We start from the raw sequence: 26,607 nt of genomic DNA, 5'->3' as shown, positions 1-26,607 counted from the left end.
TTGCACCCTCTACTTTATGGTTTTCAGTGATAGCAATGTCAGAAGAGTAGCTTTAGTGCTGAAATCACGTGATATTATGACGTCACTCAATTAAAATCGAAATTTAGATAATACTAATATTCCAGCTATTCAAGTTTATTATAAGGCCTGAAATGTATATGCAATCATTTCAAAATGATAGACAAGGTATTCAGTAAGCTCAACATGAGCTACTCTAGGGAGTTTTAGAATATCGTAGTTACCATGGCAACAAGTTATTTTGTGATTTATGTGCTTTAAAGGGAAAGAATAGTTGGAAAATATATTTGATACATTTATATTGTTCTTCGCGTAGCCTATTTTTCAATATCAAACGTCTGACTCTATACAAACTTACTGTTAATGGCCTCTTTAATTGTCTTCATCTTCTACACGATTGTCACAGTCACGTAGTTTGCACATATCAGTGCACTTCAGGCCATTTATAATGCACATACAGCTTGATGGTTTACATGAGCGTGAGCAAGAGCAGGAAAGGAATTCTAGGACAGCTGTGGGGGCTGGTTCACCGCTTACCATTTGATTACAAACTTGTTGTCTTCGTGAATCCACTCGTGTCCAATAGGTGATGGAACGTTAGGGCAGCCTTGCAGACTTCTTCTCCAGATGGCTGCTTGGTAGTTTGCACGTTGTGTATGGAGTTTTAAGCAGTCAGCGCAGGGCGGTAGCTGTTGCGATTCTAGTTTCCCTTTCTTCACACAGAATAATCTATAACGAAGCTCATTTACTTCTTTGGTTCCAGGATTGGAGCTGTACATTCTGCATGTGAATTCTTGTATCTTTGAGAACACGTCGTCTGTGAAATCCCACTGCATTCCAATTTGGTGAAATAGGTCTTGGTACAATTTGTTTGTTTTCAGCATTTTGAATGCAGCTAGTTTTCCTTTTCCCGCAAAAGCACTGACACTGTCACAGCCTGTAAAGGCGTGAAAACCGAGAAGAGACGTACATACCTGCGATCCTAACATTCGAGCTACATTTGAAATGTCAATGTACATTGTTCGAATCTTCTTGCCACATTTCACGTACAATGAGCATGGAATATAACTACTGAAAGCCAAACAGAGAACAAATACGTCGGTATCTTCTGAACTAATCACAACTGCTTCGTAGCCTGCCGATGCTGCATTTGCTGCATGGAATAGAACTCTTGTGTCAGCCTCTTCATGATTTGATCGAAGGTCCTCCCTTTCTGCTGAACCTGATGAAGTGATTTCATAACAGTGGTCTTCTGTTGTTACAAAGATAGTCTTTGATTGTTCAGCTAATCTTTCCTGATACTTCTCCTTTCTCCATTCTTCTGAAATAAACTTAATAAGTTGGGACTTGTTTTTGGAACTTGCTAGAAATTTGGACCACTGACGAATCTTATGATCTGATTTGATGTTTTTAAACTCGTGTCCACTTTCAAAACCCCTCTTTTCTCTTTCGGCATTTTTGATCGATTCATCCTTGTAAACATCGAAGACAACATCGATACGTTCGCTTTCGTTTCCTTCATTTAGGATCATAGACATGAGACTTTCAGCTACGTCACCAAATGTCTTCTGGTCAACTTTCATTTTCTGAACAAAAAACATCCCATCAATAATTCGTGCACTTGGCTGTGGAATGGTATTTGCCGCTGGTATGTTCTTCTTCAGGTCGTTTAACAGAGATGATTTATTTGTTTTCCTTAACGATCCATCAGCAGATGCCAGAGACCAAGGTAGGGGTCCAAGTGGGTGACAAAGGACATCACTTATATTCAGCTTTCTGTTCTCAGCAATGATCAGCATCTGTGCAAATAAAGCTCTATCTGCCTTTATTATAACTTCCTTGCTTGTTCCTCCTCCGACTTTCATCTTCTTGGACAGATTTCCAAATGTTTTCAGTTGGAGCTTGGTCATTTTATCATAGAAATTAGACTTTGGTGGATTAGACTCGAGTCGGTTTTCTCTAAACGACTTGTATGCTTCCTCACCAAGAGCTTTGGCTTGAATCAAATCTTTGGCAATTTCTGGAGTCGCAAGTTTACCGGTAGATAAACAAACAAGATCCTGTTGATTACTGTTAAAAGGATTTATCCAGCTTTCTTCTAGCAATAAGAGTAATGCATTTACATCTGCTTCATCTTTTGCCATCCTACTTGGTTGAAGATCAGTGTGTTTTCTGCTTGCTGTGTTCAGATGAAGCATATCCTTAAGCTGACGCATAAATATGCTTCGAAATTCTGCAACTAAGTAGTACTTTCTCACAGCACCAGGTTTCAAGCTGAATCCCTTGGTTCCTCCAGCAGTCTGTGTATCTTTATTAACGGTTTCTTCAACGGTTTGATCTACGGGTATTCTTCCAAATGGATTGTCGTCACCAATCTGTACAGAAAAGCCACCGGCTCTAAAGTACTCTATTACATCTGGGTGATCTTCTTCGAGGTGGGACATTTCTAGCAAGTAAGCAGATAAATATCTGGCGTAATTTATATTGTCATACGCAAAGCACCACGAAACCATTCCCCTGATAGAAGAGATATGAAGCTCCCAGTTACCCTCTCTTGATGCTCTTAAAAGTCCCAGAAGGATCTCCATAATGTCAATATATGACATCCAAAATTCAGAGAGCTGACCATTATGCTTTCGTAGAAAGTCTATATACATGTCATAGAGCTTAACGAATTCAGCAAAACTAGAACTTCCCATTTGTTTATTGAACTCTGCCTCACAAACATTGTCGTAAAGTGTCTCAAGTCCATTGAAGAAAGCATCAACTTTCCTATTTGATTCCTTGTGGTTTTCCTCGATCCATGACCGAAAGCCTTTCCATATCAACCTCATAAGTGCTTCGTACATTAGTTTGTGGAATCTAACTGCACGGTTGTATCTACGGCCATCCATGACTCCTGAGACAGAACCTTCTGCTATCACACCTGCCTCGATGCATAGATCTCTAAGCCCAGCATCTTGAAAGCGTTTGCCAATGATAGACAGTAAGGTGCAAGCTGTATGGAACACTCCAATCCTTAGTACGATATCTTTAAATCGTTGGTCATGTTTCCATTGAATTTCAGTTGCTTTTGCGTACAGCGCTTGGTCAAACACAAGGACGATACTTTTCAACTTGAGCTGGTTCTTTATCTTCAAAGATTGTACTAGTACTTCATGGACCGTTGCCATGTCTGTAGCAGGTGAGTTGATAGTTGGTAAATATCCTATGTTGTCTTTTGTGACTTCTACTTTATTGCGGATGGAAATGTTAAAACCAGTCCAGCTACTTGCTCTCTGTCTTTCTCTTGCATGGAGTCGTACTAAAATCCAAATCAGATTCTTCTTTCTTGCATTTGCCATCAATTCTTCAGAAGTGACTTCAACATATTTCCTTGCTCGAGGGCCACAACGATCTCCGGCGTTATATGGAGGAATCTCAGCGCGCTGCAGAGGCTCAATGCTTCTTTTCTTTGTTCTTGCAATATCAAATTCTGGCTGTGCAGGAAGATTTGGACCAAAATGCCTGGCCTGAACGACAATACCATTTACTCGATGAGAAGTTCCTCCTCCAGATAACGTTTCTTCCAATCGATCAATGTTGTCCCAGCCAAGTGTTGTCTCAATATACGGCTGTATATCTTCGGGCAGCGGAACGTCATTGTTGGGCGTTGATGCCATTTTTTTAAGACAAAGTGCTGTGTTTATTTCCTCGACTTGCGAGTAGGCAATACCATGTCCGCATCTGTTTTAAATCTGTATGACCTCAACATTGTTAGTCAAAGATTTGACTGCATAAGGTAGCAATATCTGTTTAGGGGGTTTCTCTTTTCCACCGCTCACACCATAAATAAGATCTTGTCCATAAGAACTGATTAGGCGCTCCAGTCGTTGAGGGTATTCAGTTGGAATCTCAGTATTCCCAGTCAAAACAGTGTAAAGAAAAGTCTTGAGTTCTTCCGGTATGTTTACTGCATTCTGACAGAGTTCTGAGGTTTTGGAGGCCACGACACATCTGTATTGTTATTTGACAAAATACCATTCCGAATATATAGACTAGCTTCCTGAATTTGTTTGATCTTTGATGGCATAGTTATATCTTCTTGTTGTTGCGCAAGTTTTGCCAGTTCCTTAGCCAATTCACGTTTTGAGAGACTTTCAGGAATAACAAACAGCTTATTGTTGTCAAGAAGGTCCTCAAACTGCAAAAGACTGCCAAACTCAAATTCCAATTTTCTGCGGATGTATTTCTTGGTTGACTCAGTAATTTCGGTAACGCCCATTGAGTTCATGTGGAAAATTAGTAAGTTTCTAAGGTCAACCAACTTTATTAATCTTGGATTCTCTAGTAAAGAACGTGTGAATTCGAAAAGCTTTTCGTAAGCTTGAGTCTCAATGTCCTTATACCAATCATCAACATCAACAACTTCATCCCCGTCTTGAAATTCATTTGAATTGCTCACTTTAGCAGGGCGAGTATAATCTCGATAGCATGAACGGTGGTAACAAGCTTCGGCGGCTCCTAGTTCACGGCTTACGATGGCAATTATCTTAGTGTCATCTTTAGCAATAGCAGTTGTTCTAATGGAGTCATCAGCACGCAAATCTCTACACTGAATCAAACGCTCTCGATTTCTTGAAGATTTTAAATATTTACTTTTCTTTTCACAAAAAATGCATATCTCCTCGTATGTCCTACTCGAGCTTGATGGTTGTCTATTAGTTGCGTATCTCTTTTGCTCAGGCTCTTGCACATCATCAGCATCTTCAGTTGATCGAGAAAGGTTTTCAAGATCTCTTTTCAGAGTAAAAATACTTCGGCATTTTCTATGATACATAACGTTTGCCGGTATTTCTCCTTCGTTAGTATCCCTAGCCACATCAAGAATTGCTTTGTGATTACGAATTTCTGCAGCCTTTAGCAATGTTTTCCAAGATCCGAGGTCTTTGGGGGAAGTTAAATTTTGACTATTATCATCAGTACAATGAATAATACACTTTTTAAGATCTGTTGTACAAGAAAGAAAATCAAAAATGCTTTTACGTCTCTTTAAGGTATGTAAGGACTATAAAATCGACAAGACAAAGCTTCAAATCTGTTGAAAAAATGCAAATTCCGATTTCTAACATTGTTAGAAATATCTATATTATCAGTATCTTCATTTTCGTAGTCTTTAAAAGTGTTTAATTGAGCTGATTTTGCTGAAAATTCTACTCTACTTACCACACAAATAGTCCGCCATCTTGAAAATTACCCAAAATGCTTTGCGGATCAGCAAATATATTTTCTTCCTTTTTTAATCATTTTTATAAGTAATTTCAAAGTAAGCCAGCTTTTAAATGTAATAATATATAGTAGCTCTATTGTTTTAACATGTGATAAATAAATATCGAGCTTAAAATCATGCAAAGCTATTTTTATAAATTAATCTATCCCAGCCTCGTTTTCATGCTAAATCGATATTTTTCAATAATTTGATGTTACAAAAAATACCACAAAGCTACTCTTTTAGGAATGCTATCATATAAATTTTGAAACAACTTTAGGTGACCTTTAACCTGGCATAACTCACAATTTGTCCCCCTTAGTGTTACCATGGTCGAGCCCTGGCCCATGGACTACAGAGGTTATTAATAATGTTCAAGTTAACTCCAGCATTTGCCGTTTTGACAAGAAGTCGCGAGCAGAAGTCAGCGATTCTCACGCGCCGCTGACACTCATCCAAACCTACTAAAGTCGAAATATCTAGAACCTCTAAGGTCAGGATGAGTTTACGCTGACCAGAATGAACGCAGGCTCCGGAAACAAAACGTTCAAAATGAATCAAGAATGCCTGCTTTCTTTAAGATAATGATCATGATTAATGCGAATACAAGTACGAAAATCGCTCTACATAATCTCGTACCCAGAGCTTGCGTTTCTTCTTGCCTGCCTGCCGCGAAGAACGAGGGCTCTGGCATAATCCGTTTTTTAGGACCAAGGTTTCTTCGACTTCCGGTATAAGAGCGCATGCGTTCATACTTGCCAAAAATTAAAATATTTTTTCCGGTTCACCGCAGTCTATAAGAAACGCAGGCTCTGGTATACGAGATTGCGCTCTACACACAAGTGCAAGTCATGCGCACGTGTTCTTAATAATAATTCCTGGAGCGCGCGCATCTGCTTTATGATCCAATGATAGAGCAGAAGACAAACCGGTCACTTACGATATATAGTTTATTTTTTACAGATGAATTTTTTGTATGTAAAATCTATTCTTATCAGTCATAACTTGAATTAAAACCATTAAATTTGATCGAACCCTAAGACAACCTCCGCGGGGCCAATCAAGGTGAGTTCCTGTAACGACTGCTCTGGGCTGATCAAAGTCAGAGCATGGCTAACTCACAAACTATTCCTGAAACGTTATCCTTGCTGATCAATGGGCACGGCTAACTCACAGATCAAACCTGGAGTTGGAATTCAGCTTCTTAGGTTTTGAGGAGCGGAAAAAATCGAAGAAAAACGAACTCTACTCGAATGAGATGCATGTCGATTCCAGGAACCGAATCCAAGACCCCAGAGGCCAGAGACGAGAAGCACTACTGACATCCTTCAATCCCCTGTGCCCAAGGACAAACGAACGATAGAAAAAAAGAAGAAGAAGAAGAAAAAAAGGCGTCCCACTCGTGGTTTGGGGATCCCACATGGACCAACGAACTAACTTGGATGGAATAACCATCGAAAGCTAAATACATCCACTAATCATAGCAAGAGGTTCATCATCTTTTGCAAGTAAGCTCACGATTGCCGATAGTTGGTGAAGTTTTTCTTTACAAGTCGGTGTAGAAATTCAAGTCCAAGATCTGAGATTCACAGTTCAAGATTCAAGGCTCAAGATTCTCAAGACTCAAGAATCAAGATTTCTGAAGTCAAGAACTGGAAGTTGTATCCTCCTCCCTCTGTTGGATTATTCCCTAGGTTTGTCCTACTTCGACAACCTAGGAATATTTCCTTCAAGGGCACTGATTATTAATATTTTTGGTATATTATTTTTTGGTCAAATATGTTCTCGGTACATAGGCCAAATACATTAGAATTAGGGCTTCCACGTCAATTACAGAAGCTTAGACAGCCGGTCACTAGGGATGAAATTATTGCGGCCATTGGAAAAGTTCTTGGAAACGAATTGCGTACTGCCATAAAATGTGTTCAGGTGTCTAATACAGGTTTTTCTTGTAGAGTAACGTTTAAGGAGGAATCTCACAGACAAAGGGAACAGTTATTTACGAAAGGAATCTATATTAGGGGCTGTTTTTGCTTTTTCAATGGGGTTGAATCACCTCAACAAGTTGTGACGGTTTCAAACCTCCCTTGTGAGGTGGAGGATGACGACATCAAGGAATACTTTGAAAAATATGGGAGCGTAAATCAAGTGGTGAGAAATTTAGACAAATTTGGCTTTGAAACTGGAGATAGACGGCTTTTTGTGACATTAAATGAGCATATTCCTACGAGTGTTCTTTTGGACCCGTTTATTGCTCATATTAGATACCGTAGTCAGCCATTATGTTGTTTCTCATGCAACTGGTGGGGACATTCAAATACAAGATGTCCCCTAAAAGGTGTCTGCAACCGCTGTGGTGCGCAAGGTCACCATTCTTATGCTTGCTCGAAGGATCTTATGGAACCCCCTCGTTACGCTATAGATCGTCCTGAAGGACAGGACTTTCCGCAGCATCCTGCTCTTTCTCTCCCAGAGGAGTCTCAAGAGTTGACAGAAAATATATCTCAGTCAGGTGTGATCACTGAAGTTGTACAGGAACCTACAGATTTGCGTTCTTCTTTGCAAAAGGATTCCTCCTCAGAAGTTATTTCTTCGCAACCGCTTTTTCCTAATCCTTCTTCTCAGGATTCTCTTCAAAATGTTGAAGTACTATCTCTGTCGTGTGATTCTAACTCTTCAATTTCCTTGGGAACATCTTTGTCCTCTCCTTCATTTAGTCATATGGTCAAACAAAACACGACGAAGGAAAAACCTGCTGAAGGGATGGACATTTGCTTTACTAATTTACGTAACCTCAAAAGATCTGTGGATCCAAAGGAGGTTATTACTCAACGTTCTAAAAAGAAACCCTAATTTTTCTTGCGTATTTATATAGTTATCTATATTTCTAATCATATATTGAAGGTTTAAAAAAAAAAAAAAAAAAAAAAGTGTATTGAAGTATGAATTGTTTACGTAATGTCATGTGTTATATGAATAATGTTGCAAATAATGTTATGATTATTGAAAATGTTGAAATTGGTGGTTTATTAATAAGCAGTTATTCAGAATATTGAAACTATCATAAATACTTGTTGATTTTTGTTTAAAATGAGGGCTCTCACTATAAACATAAATGGTCTGCGAGAGTATGTGAAAAGAACAACATTTATTTTTTGGCTGTCTTCCTTATCTCGCCCGCCTGATATTGTGAGCATCCAAGAAACTCACTGTATTTCACAACAAGAACTCAATAATTGATTTGATAATTCTCCTTATCTAGCTTTTGGAGATTTCAACACAAAGCATTCTGGTGGTACTGCAATTTTGTTAAAGCGTGCCTCTCCCTTTTCTGTACTTAAACAGTACTCGGGTATCAATGGCCGCTTCACTTATTTAGATGTCCAATATGACTCTTGCAAAGTTTCTATCGTCTCCCTGTATGCTCCCAATCACAATCCTGAAAGAGATGGTTTTTTGACACAAGTAAATGATAGGCTTGATCCTACGTCTGACATTCTCCTCTTAGGGGATTTCAATACGGTTTTTACACCTATTCTGGATCGTCGATCCTTTAATTCTGTACTACCTGCTAGTTATGACAGTGTTACTGTCCTTCCCATCTTATTCCATGAAAATCGCTTGATTGACATTTGGAGGCACTGTCATCCTAGAACCCAAGAATTTACTTATATCAGTACTAATGGCATGGCTGCGTCCCGCATTGATATGATCGGACTTCCATTGCGTTTTGTTCCTCATGCTTCTGAGTGCAGTATTTTACCTTGTCCGCATTCTGATCACTCTGCTGTTTTCCTTGATTTCATATTGCCTGAAGTTCCACCCAGAGGTCTGTAATAATGCTTTTTGGGCTTCCTTTATAACCATGATGCTTTGCGAGGGAGGGGGTGAGAGTTTTTTTTGGCCGTGAGAGTGTTTAGTGGTGAGCGTGGTTTCGTGACATTAAAAAGCGTTGAGATTCTTCCAATTCGTCTTGTTACAAATTGGCGACCCTGCCAGGACACGAAAGATTCCTTATTACACGTCTTGGTGAAATCTCAAGAGAATTGGAAACCGAAAACAAAGGAAATTATCGAAATTTGTTCTACGCTACTCAACACGTGCTTTTGACAAACATGGCTGAAAACACCGAAAACTCCACCGAAAATGATCGAGTGGGAGATCAGAGAGTTAAATTATTACCATGGGCGACTGTGTATGTCGAAGATCTAGAAGTTTTGCCTGAAGACGACCTTTTAAAACGCTTGGAGACCGAGAGAGAATCAATCGCTAACTTCGATGAAACCAAAACGTCCGATGAAGTTTTGCAAGCCGTCAGCAATTTCTCGGCTCTTTGTATCGCTGTAGTACATCATTCTAAAGGAAAATGTAGTTACTTTAAGACATTGTGCGATTCTTTAGGCGAAGAGATTGATGCAGCCTGTAAGGAAAACGAGGAGTTAGTTCAGACCCGCCAGTCTCTTGAAAATCAACTCGAAGAAAACACTACGAAACTTACAAGAGAGAAAGAATCGATCAGTGAAGGCTTGGAACAAGCGAAAGAAGACCTGTCCACCGCAAACAAAAAGAATTTGGAGCTTGTTGCAGAATTAAGAGAGAAAAATACGAAGATCGAAGACCTGGAGACGAAACTCGAGCAATTATCGCCATCACAACCTTCAAAGGGCCCGACAGATAAGTGTCAAAGGACAACTCCAACTCCTACATGTGTGGGGAAGGGACTTCCCTCCGATTGGTCAAAGATCTGTAAAAATTTAACGCCCTTCAACCCTGAAATACGACCAAATGCAGGCATTGAAGAGTTTATAGCCACCTTAAAAAGTAAGTTATCAGTGAGACAACCACCCTACAGTGATGATGAAAAGCTAGCTATAGTAAAGATGGTTGTTGAGGGTACTGCCAGTATGCAGATACAGAGTTATTCACCAGAGATACGAAGTGACTTTGACAAACTTTGTGGACAGTTGGAAAAAGATTTCGGCAGATTCTCCTGTCAAGAGGCTGCAATTGAGGCCCTGCGAGGTAAAGAAGGCAGGCAAAAACCAACAGAAACACCCAGTGAATTTCTTCGCAGACTAAAACGACTATCAACAAGAGCTTTTGGATTTCGAGAAAGAGATGATGTTCAGCTAAGACTTGCATTTGTGGATGGCCTCCAACCTCACATTCGTCAACAACTTGAGGCTTTAGCCCTCAATAATCTGGATGATCTCGTTGCAAAGGCAGAGATCTTCTATCACAAGCGATCACGCCCCAAGGAGCTCCAAGTGTGCGAGGTGAAGGACAGAGCAAGCCTTAACTTGGAGGGAGGAAGTGGAAGTAGAAAGACTTGGTCAAACCCCAGAGACAGTTTCAAGAGACAGAGGAAAGGTGATTGTTTTCGCTGCGGAGAAGCAGGACACTATGCTAGAGACTGTCAGAGAAGTGATGGAAAAACATCTAATGGATCAACCACAGGGATACCAACTCCAGCCGTTCAAAATCCAAGAGTTGAATTACCTACTGCTCAAGCTCAGCAAGATGAATTTATGGATTATCTAAAGCAGATAATTGACGGATATGAGCGACAGAGAGCACCCCCTAAGCCCCAAGCACCTGTAACAAAGGAACAAGTTTCAACCTCATCTGGACAGTGAAGGGAGGAGATACATGTGGCTCCCACAGTTGTTGAAGAGAAACATCCTGAAACTAATCAGACACATGAAGTAAGTGACAAGATAAGTGACGTACAAGCAGATGAGGATAATATGTCTAATGGAACTAACCCTGACATGGAAGTACAGTCTAGTATTGATGAGTCTAGTAGTAATGACGCAGATGGTGAAAAGCCTGAAGGAACACTGAATGCTGATGAGAGTCTACCGGAGACAATTCATGCTAGAAGCCTAGATGTAGATGGGTTAAATGGAAAAGGCATGGAATCTTCACCAGAAGTGAATTTAATCGAAAATAGTGACTGTGTATCTGATGACGTTCTGGGAGTTTTGACATTTCAGCGAGAGGGAGGCTGTCCTCATTTCACTGTTACCATAGAAACAGGTACAGATGTGTTGGCACCCTTAGACTTAGGAGCAGAAGCCACTATCATAACAAGGGAACTTTTTGAGCAGTTGTTGTTAAAGAATCCATGCCTAAAGCTGATTGATGGATGTGCAAAGTTGTACAACGCAAGTAATGGAAGAGTCAAAACATATGGTAGATGTTGGCTCAATCTGAAATTTGGAACTCGGGTGATCAGGCACCCAGTCTATGTATGTGATGTAAACACCCCTTTGTTGGTAGGGGCTGACATTTTGTGGAGATTATGTTGTGTCATTGATCTATTCAATGGTGTTCTTAGAAGTTGTACAAAGGATGTTGCACAGTTTGCTCAAGGATGGAAAGGAATTAACACTGTTCAAGTTGTCCCCCAAGTATGTGACGTGGAAGTACTGGAGACTATAACTGTCCCTAAGTTGACTGAGGCCCAGCGCATTAAGATGAGAGTCGCTAAGAATCAAGACATCAATGGAAAGGATGGGACAATACAAGGTACGGTGTGTCTTTATGAAATGGGACTAGAGATTATAGACTGTGTTGTGTCTACTAGCAAACAATGGTTTTGGATTTATGTTAGAAACACACAACATAGAGACATTATTCTTCACCGAGGCAAGAGGATTGGCAAAGTAGTAGCTATTGACACTCCCACGTTTGACACAAGTATAATGATTATCGGAGACAAGCCCTTAGGAAAGCAAGATACTGTGCAGGTTCCCAATGATTGCGAAGATGTACCAGAATGGCTAAACGTAAGACATGACACTGGTACTTTCCATGTAAAGAGGTTGACGATTCAGGACAGACCACTGAGGAGCGAAGATATTGAAAGTTGTCTCTCGGACCAGACCGGATTAACAGTGACATTAAAAGGTCTTGATTCAACAGAGAAGATGATTAATGTTGTTACACATTCTCCAAACTATAATGGTGAAGTAGAGAAAGCTGAGGAACAGATGGAGATTGGCTTAAATTCAGCGGAAGCTAACATCGATGAGCAAATAAAAGATGCAGTGGAAAATGCGGATGCAGCAGATGAAGGTCAGAAAGAACAATTATTGAATATATTATCAGAGTTCAAAGGTACATTTACTAAAGGCAAGAATGATGTTGGAAGTACAAACCTACATGAAGTTGAAATTCCCATTAACAATGCAGGGGATCCCATATATACTAAGCAATATAAGATCCCATGGGCTGCTTATGATAGTTTAAAGAAGATAATTGCAGAACTGGAATCTAATGACATTATAAGACCTTGTAATAGTACCTACAATTCACCAGTGTGGCCTGTTCTAAAACCAAATGGCACATGGCGAATGTGCATAGATTTCAGGAATCTTAATCGTAAAGTACCTATATCTAGATGGCCTATGGGAGATATAGACTATTCACTGTCACGGTTGAAGAGTTCAAAATACTTCACTACACTTGATGTTGCAAATGGATTTTGGACTATACCAGTAAAAGGAGATGATCAACATAAGTTAGCTTTCACCTTTGATGGTGCACAGTATACGTGGACGCGCCTACCTTTTGGCTATGTCAATAGCCCTGCTGAATGGAACATTTTCTTACATAAAGTACTTCCAGATGTTAGAGATAGACACTTGTCATTGTTTGTTGATGATGTTTTAGCTAACAGTGATGACTGGGAAGAACACTTAAGTCAACTAAGATATGTGTTTGAACAGTTTTCTAAAGCAGGTGTTAAAGTCCCTCTTCGTAAATGTCAGTTTGCAAGGTCATCAGTGGATTATCTGGGTTACCACTTATCATCAGAGGGAATGTCACCACAGGCAAAGAAGACTCAGGTAATACAGAACTTACCTGATCCCAAGAATCAGTCACAACTGCGCAGTATTTTAGGAACACTTAATTTCTATAGAAGATTCATAAAGGACTATGCTAAAATAGCTGAACCATTGACAAGACTTCTTCGAAAGAATGTAGAATGGGAGTTTGGAATCAATGAACAGACAGCAGTAAACAAACTTAAGTCGAGCCTTTGTCAAGCACCTATACTGGGTTCCCCACAGTTCTTTGAGGGAGCCGAGTTCATTGTCGAGTCTACATGTTCAACTGAAGCCATGAGTGCTGTCCTGTCACAAATGCAAGGAGACAAACTCAGAGTTATTGTGTATGCAAGCAAAAGCTTGTCACCTGCAGAGAAACTGTACAGTGAGTGTGAGAAGCATTGTTTGGCAACTACGTGGGCAATCTTACACTTTAAACCATACTTGTGTGGCCACCATGCCATTGTGAAGACTTCGCATCATCCAGTAACATTTCTAGCTAACAAGAACAATCAACTGTCTACTCGTGTTGGAAAATGGGCCCTTGTCTTGCAAGGTCAGTCATTCGAAGTACAATATAAGAAAACCCTCAATATGAAACATGTTGAGGGCTTGGCAACATTGCATGATTGTAGTTCAGAACCCAATGATATAGACACATTAAGACATCATAAATGGGACTCAGAACTTTGTGCAAACATGAAATGTGTGTATGCTGATGGATGTTCATTTACGGACGAAAATCAAAAAATTAGAGCAGGTGCAGGAGTTTATTGGCCTGAGTTGTCCCAATTCAGTCAAGGATATCATCTTGGAAACCAGACATCACAGTATGCAGAACTATCAGCTGTTTTAATTGCACTAATACAAGCCATTGAATTTAATCTTGAAGAAATTGTTGTGTGTACAGACTCTGAGTATGTTGCCAAGACATTCTTAGAATATTTACCAAGATGGAGACAATGTGGAATGCTAAACAGTAAAGGAAAACAAGTGAAAAATGCTATCATTTCAACAATTGAATCATTGGTCACACAATCACAGATTGATGTTTACTGGAAAAAGGTGAAAGGCCACTCGCAAGAGGTTGGACAAGATAAAGAAGGAAATGACCATGCTGACAGTCTTGCTAAGGAAGGAGCTAAAGATGGACAGAAGTGGGAATTAGATCCAGCACTCATTCCAGATAAATTCCAAAATGTGATGACTGTAACCTTTGAAGGACGTCAGAATCACAACCTGGACAACCAAAGAATCACAAGTGACAACGACACAGGTATCCCAATCAATGCTAGTACATATGATCTATATCCAGAAGAACCCAGTGAGGACCTTGTACAGGCACAGAATAAGGATCCAGACATTGGTCCTCTGAAAGAGTTAATAGAGGGTAAAGTTCAAGAACTCTCATCTGAGATTCTTAAGAACAATAGAGAACTGAGGTTGATGCATAACAGGAAAGATTCCTTCACAGTCGAAAGAGGATTATTGATGTTCATCAAAGATCAAGAGGGTTGCAAGCATAAATATGTTGTGATACCAAAATGCTACCGAGATCTTTATATGTGGCATATTCACGACCACCCCACTTCAGGTCACAGAGGAATTGATAACACTTATACTATTGCAGCTCAATCTGCGTACTGGATTAATATGTATAAGGACATTAAGGATTATGTACAACGCTGCATGACTTGCTGTAAGCATCTTCCCAAGAAGTGCATGTATAAGTCACCTTTACGTCCCAGACTTGCTAAGTCACCATGGAGTCATGTGATGATTGACTTTGTTGGACCACTTGTTAAAAGCCCCAGAGGAAATGAGTATTGTTTAGTACTTGTTGATTTGTTCTCTAAATATGTAGAAGCTCTCCCCACAAGGAATATGGAAGCAGAGACAGTTGCAAGAATGCTAGTTCATCACGTCTTCAGTAGATGGGGACTACCTACCAAGCTGTCATCAGACCAAGGTACTCATTTTACGGGTAAAATTGTACAAGAACTTTGTAAAATGCTTGAAATCAAACAGAATTTTCACATATCATGGCACCCCGAGTCTGGAGGAGCAGTTGAAAGAGCAAACAAGACCATAATGGAAGTACTAAAGAAGTATGTAGAAGGAGTTGGAAGGGATTGGGACTTGACTTTGCCATTAATACTAATGGCCTTGAGGTCAACACCTCATGGCTCTACAGGAGTGTCACCGCATGAAGTAATGACTGGTCGTCGAATGATACTACCACACCACTTAGTCTTTGCATATCCTGAAACTGCTGGTGGATATGACTCTGAGTATTCTTATGTAATTGAACTACAAGAGAATCTTAGACATACATTTGCCTTTGTGAGGGAGAACATTGAAGCAACTGCCAGAGTTAACAAGAACATTTATGACAGGAAGGCTACTAGCAAAGAATATGAAGTTGGTGATAAAGTTTACTATTTCCAGTTCCTGAACAGAAAGAAGCAAAGAAAGAAGTTTCTCACATGCTGGAACGGTCCTTACAGAATAACATACAAGGCTTCCTCGGTGGCCTACCAAATCAATGTGAATGGCAAGAGGAAGTGGGTCCACAGCAACCAACTAAGACCCTATTTTGGACCAGCACCTCTACAAAGTACAGTTCAGGATAATCTGACATCACCTGCACCTCCAACCATTCCCTCATTAACTACTGAAGACACCGAAGACAGTGGAGATGGTGATCCAGAGCAAGAGTGCACTCAAGAACCAGGGGAGGGACCCCCTGTTGCAGACAAAGTACCTGATGATGGGAAGAGGACTAAGAAGAACAGAGAGGCCCACATCAACCAAGAGAATGTTCTACCATCAAGACTACGTAGTGGGCACAGCAAAACATAAACATTTGAACATTTTAAAGAACTTTAATATGAAGTTGACACTTATCCTTGTTTACATTTTTGTTACTGTTATTGATCATGTGTTTATATGGAGGAAACACCCAGGGGAGGACCCCATGGTTTTCCTCCAGAGGGATTGTAATAATGCTTTTTGGGCTTCCTTTATAACCATGATGCTTTGCGAGGGAGGGGGTGAGAGTTTTTTTTGGCCGTGAGAGTGTTTAGTGGTGAGCGTGGTTTCGTGACATTAAAAAGCGTTGAGATTCTTCCAATTCGTCTTGTTACAGGTCCTTATTTTTGGAAACTCAATGTTAGTATTTTGGATAACGATGCATACGTGGAGCTCGTAAGGGACTTATGGAAGTCCTGGCAACCTCAGAAAGAGTCATGTACGTCATTGCTTGTTTGGTGGGATATAGGTAAAAGAAAGATCCAACAAGCCACCACTAGGTTTTGTTCCAAGTTATCTTTCAAACGACGGGCATCCAGGCATTCCTTGGAAGCTCAAGCAAGATCATTAAAAGTTCTGGTAGATGGGGGAGATCTCTCTGTTCTAAATCAATACCATAGTGTACTCAATGAATTAGAATTGTTTGATCGAGAGGCAGCCAAGGCGGCAGAAATAAGAGGTCGTACCAAATGGACTGAAGAGGGTGAGAGATCCACTTCCTTTTTCTTCCGTATGGGAAAGAAGAATAGGGCCAACAAAATGATTGATCTTATTCTAGATAGCAATGATCAATACGTTTCTGATCCTGAGAATTTGAGGCAGGCTTGGTTCTCTTTTTACAAGGGTTTATTTACTTCACAAGAAACTGATGAAACCATTGCAGATGATTTCATTTCTAACTTGGAACGTAGAATTCCTTTAGAAGTGAAAGATGTGTGTGAGGGTCCTTTGACCATGAAGGAATGTCTTGAGGCTCTTGAGGGGATGCCGTCAGGTAAAACGCCTGGTTTTGATGGTCTTCCCAAAGAATTTTATCTAAAGTTTTGGGATCTCATTGGAAAGGACCTGGTAGCTGTACTTAATTATGCCTTTAGGTGTGGTGTACTATCAGTTTCTCAGAGGAGAGGGATTATAACGCTCTCATATAAAAAGGGAGATAGATTTTTGATGAAAAACTGGCGTCCCATCTCCCTATTATGTACAGACTACAAGATAGCTTCAAGATCAATCGCGGGCCGTCTACGAAAAGTGATCGCTTATGTTGTATCTCCTGACCAGACCTGTTCGGTACCTGGCAGATTTATTGGTGAAAACATCAGGCTTCTTCAAGATGCTGTTACATATGGCAAAATAACTAATTCACCTCTGGCCTTATTGTCTTTGGATCAGGAAAAAGCTTTTGACAGGGTGGAATGGTCCTACATGCTCAGAGTCCTTGAAGGCATGGGGTTTGGACCTTCCTTTTGCTCGTGGGTACGCTTGTTCTATACTGGACCTCAGTCTTCGGTATTGGTAAATGGCTTCTTTACACCTTTTATAAATTTATCGAGGGGTGTAAGACAAGGTTGTCCACTGTCAGCGCCCCTTTACGTACTGATTGCCGAATCTTTAGCGTGTCGTATCCGTGCGTCAATCTATTTAAGAGGTTTGGTTCTTCCGCACCCTGATTATGAACCAGCACTTATTTCCCAATACGCTGATGACACGACCCTGTTATGTACAGATGACGATGAAATATCCACTGTCTTCTCCATCTATGAGGAATATGAAAAGGCATCTGGGGCTAAGATTAATAAAGAGAAATCTAAAGGGCTTTGGGCAGGCTCTTGGAGAGGTCGTAGTGATCCTCCCATTGACTTGCAGTGGTCTTCAGACAGTATTCCTTGTCTTGGCACATGTTTAGGAAATGATGATGTCTCTCATCCAAATTGGGATGGTCGCTTAAACAAACTTTCTAGTGTACTAGATTCTTGGAAACATCGTAATCTTTCCTATTCTGGTAAGGCTCTTGTCCTGAATGCACTTGGCATGGCAGGTCTATTGTTTTGTGCTTCAGTACTAGCCATGCCAAACTGGGTCTTGGCGCAAGCTTCCAAGTGTACTTTGGATTTTTTTTGGTCGGGGAAAAAGCATTTGGTGTCACAAAACGTTCTTTTCCAATCCACCACTCAAGGTGGGTTTGGTTTAATTGATATACAATCAAAGGTGCGCGCACTTCATTGTCAGTGGATAAAGCGGTGGGCCCTGTCCCCATCGAAATGGTGTGCTTTCTTCTCCTTTTTTGTGGAGAAAGTATTTGGTGATGATTTACGTTCTGTTCTTTCATATCCTGCATATTATCCTTCTCATTTACTACCGGATTTTTATGTCTCACTTTTAGATGCTTGGGCATACGTCGGTGGCCATTTCTCAGTTCAATTGAAAACTTTTGCTATTCTGCGGTCCTCTGATGGTAGTGCATTGTCTATCTCATCTCTTACTACAAAATCTGTTTATTCAAATATCATTGAAAGGAATGTTATGCTTCCTAATTGCGTTCTGAAATTTCGCCCAATCTTTGGCGAGCTCTATTGGACAGACACATGGTCACAAGTGAACATTATGCCTTTGGATCGTCAAGTTCGTGATCTATCGTGGAAGATTTGCCATGGAGTGCTCTATACCTGTGATCGACTTGTCAAGTTTGGTATGAACATTGCTGATCCTTCATGCTTTTGTGGACATCCTTTGGAAACTCCAGTTCATTTATTCTTTGAATGTAACCTCATGCAAGAAATGTTACTATGGGCTCAGACCTTATTTCTGCGTGTTACTCCCTTGTCGCCATCCCTTCAATCTCGTCATATGCTATTGGGATATGACAATCATGAACGGCAGATTATTCCACCTGTTTTTTCCTATTTTCTTAATCTGTTGAAGTACTTTGTGTGGTTGGCTAGGAATGAGTATTGCTTTGAAGGTACTCTCCCTGTTGCCTCTGTGGTTAAAGCAAAGGTTGTGAAACGACTTAATATCCATCTGCTCTGTTACTCTAAACGTTCGGTTAGTCGAAAATCAAGGCGTTTTTTCAACAGATCCTGGAATGTTTTGGGAAAGTTTTCTCCGGATATTACTGTTATAACCTGGTCAGCCTAAAAGTAGTTTTCTTTGTCTTCTTTTCACTTGTACTTGTGTAACGTTTATGCAAGGGAAAACGTTGTGTTCGCTTGAATAACCTATGAAGTGTTTTGATGAGTATAATCCTAGGTAGACCAGGATGATACTCTATATGTAAATGATGTTTTGATTATCTTTTTGTATTAGTGTTTATTGTAGTAATCTGTAGTGTGTAGGTCTACATGGGGGGCGGGGCTCATCACCCCGGCGTGTCTCTGGCGTCCATGTAGGACCCCCCCTTGCTAAAGACCACCATGCTGTCCCTTTTGCACATCTTGGGACACTGGTGCGAAGCTAAAACAAAAAGGGGTTAATCAAACATGGTCTAGTGGCCGACTAACCTCTCACTTATTAGACTTCGGCCAAGCTTCCTGATTAGTCACTGGATAGCGGTGTCGGGGTCGAAATCTCTGGCGTAGCCGTAAGTGCTTCGCGCTGCCATACGACGGTTCAGCACTCGATGTCTGGAAGTATGGTCCCGATTATTTCCCAATCAAAAAATGAATTAAAAAGTTTATTCACAGGAATCGGGTTTCCTTGATCTCGTTTAAATAATTAGTTGCGCATGCGCATGGAAATTTGGTCTATAATCAAAAACGTACAAACTATGGACATTTATCTACATTACGTTAATAAACTTAACCTTCAGAACCTTTCTTTGTTTGACTATACAATGTTTTATTTACCCAAAGCTATCAAATTAGCCTTAAACTAATAACAAAAGTTTTACTTAAATAACAATAAAAATAATAGAAAACATAGTAAAGCTGAAAAGATTTTCACCTTTTTCTGAAAAAAAACTCTTTCTCTTTCGTTCTCTTCTTCATTATTTTAGACCGGCAATTCTTTAGGTTTTAATTAAGCAGTATTTTGGTCGTTTAAGTACAATCTTACTCATAATACGTAGCATAGACTGTAGCAATAGCGTAGAACGACTGTGTATCCAAAGTTTCTGACACAAACGTATCGTTTTCAGTATTCCACAAACATCGACTTGCAATCCTTAACCCTTGCCTAGACTTGGAACCAATCGACATCAGACACACAAGCTTATATCGCTCAATATTCAGCAGTCGAACTTCATCAAGGATTCTTTTACTCAGTAACTTGGAGACAAAGCTGGATTCCTTAGGGTCGTAGGTATGGCCGTTGAGCGTGGACAAAACATCCTTGATAATCTTACGGACTTTTATAACGGGGAACTTCACCTTCGGTTCGAGACGATAGGTATTCTCGTACTTGACGTTTCTTCTACGAGCATCAGAAGAAGCTGCTTCCTCGTTCATTCGGATTTTCTTGAGAGACGTTTGCATGTGTGAGCTGTGATGTGAAGCAATTGAGATACGGCGAGTAGCGGCGAGCGAGGTAGCTCCCCCGATGCTGACTTTCTTGACACTTTCATCGGACCGACTACTGAACGAAGATGTTCTACCACGATTAGCCGCGTGTCCAGTTTGCCGAGGAGTATCTTGATCCATGGTTAGAGTAAAGTTTCTTGAAGTAAAAGCGTATAAGCTTGCTTATAATAATGTAGTAATCAAACGGTGGTTGCTTGGCGACTTGGTGCAACACGATCGTTGAGAGCATCTTGAGTTACTTGAGGAAGGAAGTGAACTTTGCCATGAGTTTGCACGTCCTGCCATATCACTTACCGAATATATCAATATACAGCTATATAATGTCACACAAGTCTAAAGTCAGACAATGCTTTCGAATCATACATGAACATGGGTTGACATATACTCTAACTTATTCTTGCTTATTTTGCATTGACATGATAGCTTAGGTGATAGGTTTGATAGGTAGCAGCAGACAATGGTCGACAATGGCACAATCGACCGAGCTAAGAAGACACATGTCAGACACATGTTGCCAATACTTTAAGACTTCTGTGACATAAAACTCAGCCTTATATTTGCTAAAAAGAAAAAAGAAAAAGGAAAAGGAAAAGAAAAAAGCTGTTTTCTGAACGAACTAATTTGTAAAAGAACTGGCCTCTTGGTCAGATTTGAAACAAATCCAAAAACGGATTCAAAGATATGCCTTTTTGGGGTTTACATAAAATGCTTGCTGGTAATATAAGGCAAAAGTTGTAAAGAGTAAAGAATGTCTACAACTTCAACAATATAAACGCAGAAATTCCGCGGACCTACACTGGAACATGCTGCAACTTTACACGAACGTAACATCGATTAACTCCGAACAACAGAGGATTCGAAACTGGCACATTATCTTAACAAAAGACAATCATTGGCTAAATCTTTGACATCCCTAAAAGACGTTCTTGTACGTGATAAGTTCATAGGAAGACTAATTCTGGAACTCAAGAGACCTTTTTAGCTTTTTAGCATTAGTCTGTTCTGCACATAGTTCAGACCATGTGATGCCACTCTTGGGAGTTGAATCTTTCATGTGTAAATATTTTAACATGTTCGTCATAAAAGAATAATGCTCAATGGAATGTCATGTGATCTGAAATGGGCAATTAGCATACGAAGCTAAGAAGATCTATTTGAAGTTAGATACGAGATCAAAAAGTCTCGTCGTCCCCGTACGAGTCCCAAATTTAATCCCACAATTCCATGCAACACGAATTTTTAACGGCGGCTCTCGGTCTCTGATACAAGTGCCCACGTTCCTTTTGGTCTCCGGTTTGAGCGCCCACTCTTTTTACCCACGCGCGTAAGACTCTGGGTAAGACTATCTATATCATTAGTCTAAACCTACTAATGGTCTATCACAATCCTGCACTCTCATTGGCTGAACTATTACTCATTCATTAGCCACTAGTCGCGTTGTCAACTTAGTTTACAAATTATTTTTATCCATTTATCTTTGAAAGATTAGAAAGCTTCATCAATGGTCATTACTACCAAAAGTAATTATTACTCATCAGTGGTCATTACTACTGGAAGTAATCGTTACTCATGGTAGATACCATAAACAGTACCAATGGCAAATACATCCTTACTTCCTTCATAAACAAACTGTGCATAATTATCAAACCTTGTATCCCAAACACAGCGACTAGCAACTCGAGCGCTTTGGCCACTCTTTTGCCCTAGAAATATGACTGTCACGCATTTGTAGCGTGAAAATTGCAAATTCTTTACTTTTTGCTGAATCATGTCGCATAGTTTCTTGGTCATGCGTGAGCACACTTCGGGGCTGTATGAAAGATCCTTTAACTCGCTGTTGAACGTTTCCTCAATGATCGTTTTCACTTTCCCTTCTCGGAATCTCTCTGTCGGCTCTAGACGATATGTGCTTTGGGGAGTCTGATTCTTGAAGGCAAGTGAATACGGTGTGATGACAGTCGATACGGTCGATCGTCGTGGCGAACTAGTGCTTTCGACTGGTAACGGTACTCTACGCGTTTCCGATGCAGCTACAGGCTCATCGACATGTGTAACTTGAAAATCTCCTTTATCAGCGTTCCGTCGGCGCTGCACAACAAGACTGGTCGACAAAGCTTTGAATTTCAAAGCCGCAGAACGAGCAAGAACCACTTGGTGAATTCTGTTACCGCCCATATTGGGATGCTTTTTCGACATGGTGGTAAAACGTGACTTTCAGCCGCGAAGAAATCTTTTCTCTTGTCAACAAGATATTCTTAAATTTTCACTCAATCCGCTCTTTGTCCTTCGCTTGAAGTCTTCTAGATTCGCTGCCAATTGTATTAAACCTTGGCCTTCGATATTCAATTCTAAAAAGAGTAGATTTAAACCCAAAGAAGATTTTCTAAAAGAAGATGAATGAGAGTATCCATTATACGTCCTCGCTTATCAAGTGTATGTTAGTTTTGTGTTTACGGTTTACTGTGTCTCCGAGATACGATGAAAAACCTACATTTACATTACAAAACCGCATAAAAGCCGTCAAGAGCTCAGAAAGCTGTCTAGTTTTAGCCATTTACTGTCGGCTGATAGACAGACGTTTATTTTACTGAATCAACAAAGAGTTTAATGTCGCTCAAACTGGCGTGGAGAATAGCAGATTTTGTGTGAAGATCCGATCAGAGTTGGATTAAAAGCTCAACGTTAAGTGATCTGAGTGTTAGAAGATACCGATTGTTGTCGTCTATTAAAAATTCAAATTTATAAATTCGTCTAATTTAGAGATTTTCATGTCAGCTTCAATTTAGTTTTGAAAACATTGGTGAATGAATCTTACTCGTTGCCAAGGGTTACAACAAAAGCTTTTATGCCAACCAAATATTGTAGAGGGTATTTTCTTACTTATCTCAACTGTTCAAAGACATTTTTATGATGTTTTTTTGTGGTTTTGTTGAGAGTCTTCGCCTCCTATGCCGAATTTTAATGAAAAAATTCAGATCAAAATTTTTGGCCAGTAATTTTGAAAAGAAATGTAATAATCAAATCATTTGTGATCCCATCGTTAAATCTCTCGACTTTATTTGATCGCCAAATTACAAGATGAACGCTGTGTTATTAAACCTCGTTAATTCTGATTTGGTTTTGTGTGTACATTGTGATCTTTATCATGATGGCCGCATTCGATTATGTGACTGATCTTGTCCGGTGGGGGAATACCGTTGGTCAATTCTTACGTCACCATCAGTGGAAATCGATCAGAAAACTTAGAATAAAAGAGCAGTTATTTTTAAAAAAAAATAGGATATAACTGTTGAAAAATACAATGACGTCACGACTAAAATAGAATACCGTAGTCGCAGCCAGAGCGTCAACTGCACTTTGTTTGATGCATGATGGTGAGTTAGTGATATTTCCTCAAGTACTGATAATCATAAATGTATCAATCCTTTTTAAAGATATCTTCTATCGAGATTTCATAATCATCTTTTCGTAAATAGCGACAGTTTTCCAAGTTTTTCCATTCAATGGCGGCTTGGTTTCCCTCGTTTTGAATTTTTCGCTCTTCTTTCAGCGGTGGGAGGGATGAGACCTTAGATGTTCTGAAATCAAGAGATGACATGCTTGTTGTAGTTAGGGCCCAGATGGCATGTTTGACTAACAGGTCATGTGATTGTACCCCAAACTACTCCCCCCCCCCCCCCCCCCCCCACCCACCCACCCCATATATCCACTGCCTTTATACGTGGTATCCCCTGCCCCCAAAACAGTTCCCTCTTTTCTTTTTCCCCGTTGTCCCTATTGTCATATATCCTTCCTTTTATGCATGGAGAAGACACCGACCGTTCCTCAAAATATTCAGAAAGTAGCATCATCGCTGTGGATTCCTCAGAAATTCAATGTACTACCCCACTGTCATCACGATCACACATCAATATTCAAAGACAAGGAGCTAGTTTTCAAAGTTTGTAATTTATGATATGATTTGCACGGAAAAGTTGTTTGGCGCCCCTTTCTTCGGGCTAGCCCAAGTAGCTGCCCCGTAGCTATCCCTTACGTGTATCAAACTACGTTGTCTACCAGATTTCTTTTCCCAAACGATAAAGTTTCAATGGTTTAGCGCAACTAACTTGGCTGCCATAAAATCCCTCTATATTTCAACAAAAGAATTTTGAAGGGCACGGGGGTGACTATTACAAAAATTTTACCAGGAATGCAAGGGAAAGGTGGTGGCATACTAAGGATAATGCTAAAAATTCAGCAAAAGGGGAATGGTTAGCCAACCCCTTCACCACCCCTACATCTGTATGTCCCTAAGACTAGTCAGGTTTCAGGACAAAGCACTGATTCATTATACAATGCGTACGTACCTTCGATATCGTGGAATATCACGAGATGGGGTTGACAGTAAGCGTTTATCCGTTTCCTCTTCATCACTACCCCTCCTCACAGTCTGTCCACCACCCGTGGGTCCCCTCCCTAGAGACCTACTTTTCCTGCTCCCATCCTCGTGCATCGAGTTAACACTAATCCTTCGTGAGCCTGAGTGGAATGGTGTCCTAGGGATATCCCCGATATCTAGCCGGCTTCGTCCACCCAAAGGATGTGCTCCAGCAACTGTTATTCGCCTGGTTCGCTTTTCTGGGTCCGGAGGAGGTATGATATCCCGAACATGATCGCTTGCAGGAGGCAACGAATGGGTCATAAACTTCCCCTTGAAAGTCTCTCTGTAAGCAGTTTCATTCTCAGATAAGGACCTCCTTCTGCCTTCCTTCAGATACTTTAAATTCGAAGTCACATTTCCAGAGGAATTTCCTTTTGAAATCATTTGGGCAGAACTCCATTCTTCTCTAGAAAGGATTGTTGCTATTCCTTTGTATGTCGACGGTATGTTGGTCATTTTCTTATCGACATCTATATAACTTGAATCCAGTTGGTTATCTAAAGACAAGCTGCTTGGTTTTACTTGGCTGGTCTCGCTAGAACCCTGATCGCGTGCAGAAGGTATTTGATCGCCAATTTGAATACCATCATTATCACAATGGATAGAAACACCAACTGTTTTGTGTTCACTCTTGTTTGTTTGCACTTCTTCACAATTACTCTTAACACCAGTTTCTTGCTCTCCATTATTCTCCCGCTGTGTTTCATTTCCACTTTCTTCGACACCCAACGGCTTTGGCTTTGATAAGGTGGCAGACAATTCCCGTTCTTTCTCACCAAATACATCGCCATCTTTTACTAATATTTTCCCGCTTATTATCGGAGGAACACTCATTTTCCTTCTGCGCTTCGTCGAGGTCCCGTGAGTAACCCCTGGAAATTCTTGGATAGTTTTCTTAACCTCTGTACTACTTTTTGGGATGATTTCAGAACGATGAAGTAGTTGCGGATCTCGTGGTGCTGTAGCATCAGTAACTCGACGAACTCTTTTCGTTTGTGTTGTTTCTTGTTCTTCTATTGGCGAAGGCACGTAGTGACCGACTGACTTCGACACTTTCAAATCCCGTTGAAGGCCGTAAAGTATCTGCCTCAATTCGCGCGTCTCGTTGTTAATCTTCTTGTTCGAGATCTTGATTGAAGAGTCAATGGCGTTTAACTTTTGCTTAAGTTCATTCTCTGGCTGCGTGAGATGTGAACGTGAAGTGACAAACCCCGATGAGCTGTCAATGCTTCTTGAAACTTTACGATGTTGCCCACTCATATTGGATAGCAGACAATCTATGATTTCATCAGTCTTCTAATATCAAAACCAACCTAAATCACCCTTGACACAACTTGACTTCTGGCGACTCGTCCGCGCGTACGTAATTATCGAGTCTGTTCTGTAGAAATTTGATCGGCCGTGCAAAATGTCGTCCTAATAAAAGCTAAGTGGAGAAACAACAAACTTCCATTGTAACTAAACCAACCACCCACAATGGACGGAGACGAGTTGCCAATCCCGCCTTAAACAATAAACTTTACCTTGAAGAATATCCCTAACTTATCTTCTACTTATCGTAGAAGAATAGAAAAGTTTAGGGGCCACCTTGTTTTTTGTTGCCTATCTAGTCATATATATAGTCCTGGACAATGGAACCGCCTTGGAGATAAAGTAATTTATAAATTTTCGCCGTGATTATCTCGATGAGGTCATATTGACTTAAACACAAAACCAGGGTATTAGCGTGTTGACAAAATCAAACGTACTGGGGATTTGTTT

The 26,607-nt window shown here is 40.3% G+C and overlaps 4 protein-coding genes and 1 pseudogene across 4 annotated transcripts; all 5 read right to left on the bottom strand.

The window, feature by feature from the left end:
• Positions 1–119: 119 nt before the first annotated feature.
• LOC148911007 (uncharacterized) lies at positions 120–3,502 on the bottom strand. Its single transcript, XM_089030420.1, has one exon. It carries the CDS (start codon positions 3,360–3,362, stop codon positions 552–554), a length of 2,811 nt encoding a protein of 936 aa, XP_088886546.1. The 5' UTR covers positions 3,363–3,502; the 3' UTR covers positions 120–551.
• Positions 3,503–3,732: 230 nt separating this feature from the next.
• Positions 3,733–5,133, bottom strand: LOC148911006 (uncharacterized; annotated as a pseudogene).
• Positions 5,134–19,617: 14,484 nt separating this feature from the next.
• On the bottom strand, positions 19,618–20,941 carry LOC116303401 (dynein light chain Tctex-type 5-like). Its single transcript, XM_031712924.2, has one exon. It carries the CDS (start codon positions 20,544–20,546, stop codon positions 19,959–19,961), a length of 588 nt encoding a protein of 195 aa, XP_031568784.1. The 5' UTR covers positions 20,547–20,941; the 3' UTR covers positions 19,618–19,958.
• Positions 20,942–21,137: 196 nt separating this feature from the next.
• On the bottom strand, positions 21,138–22,973 carry LOC116303400 (dynein light chain 2A-like). Its single transcript, XM_031712923.2, has one exon. It carries the CDS (start codon positions 22,620–22,622, stop codon positions 21,990–21,992), a length of 633 nt encoding a protein of 210 aa, XP_031568783.1. The 5' UTR covers positions 22,623–22,973; the 3' UTR covers positions 21,138–21,989.
• Positions 22,974–23,461: 488 nt separating this feature from the next.
• Positions 23,462–26,457, bottom strand: LOC116303399 (uncharacterized). The gene is made up of 2 exons (XM_031712922.2): positions 24,773–26,457; positions 23,462–24,004 (listed from the first exon to the last, which is right to left on the bottom strand). Exons 1-2 carry the CDS (start codon positions 26,104–26,106, stop codon positions 23,845–23,847), a joined length of 1,494 nt encoding a protein of 497 aa, XP_031568782.1. The 5' UTR covers positions 26,107–26,457; the 3' UTR covers positions 23,462–23,844.
• Between the last annotated feature and the right edge of the window lie 150 nt (positions 26,458–26,607).

This window comes from Actinia tenebrosa, unplaced genomic scaffold (assembly GCF_029948245.1).
Source record: "Actinia tenebrosa isolate PJP-AT-01 unplaced genomic scaffold, QUT_ActTen_1.0 PGA_scaffold15__27_contigs__length_11533743, whole genome shotgun sequence".
In the NCBI taxonomy this organism is placed as follows: domain Eukaryota; kingdom Metazoa; phylum Cnidaria; class Anthozoa; order Actiniaria; family Actiniidae; genus Actinia; species Actinia tenebrosa.
Note: the sequence above shows the minus strand (reverse complement) of the source record. Positions and strands in the feature narration are given on the sequence as shown.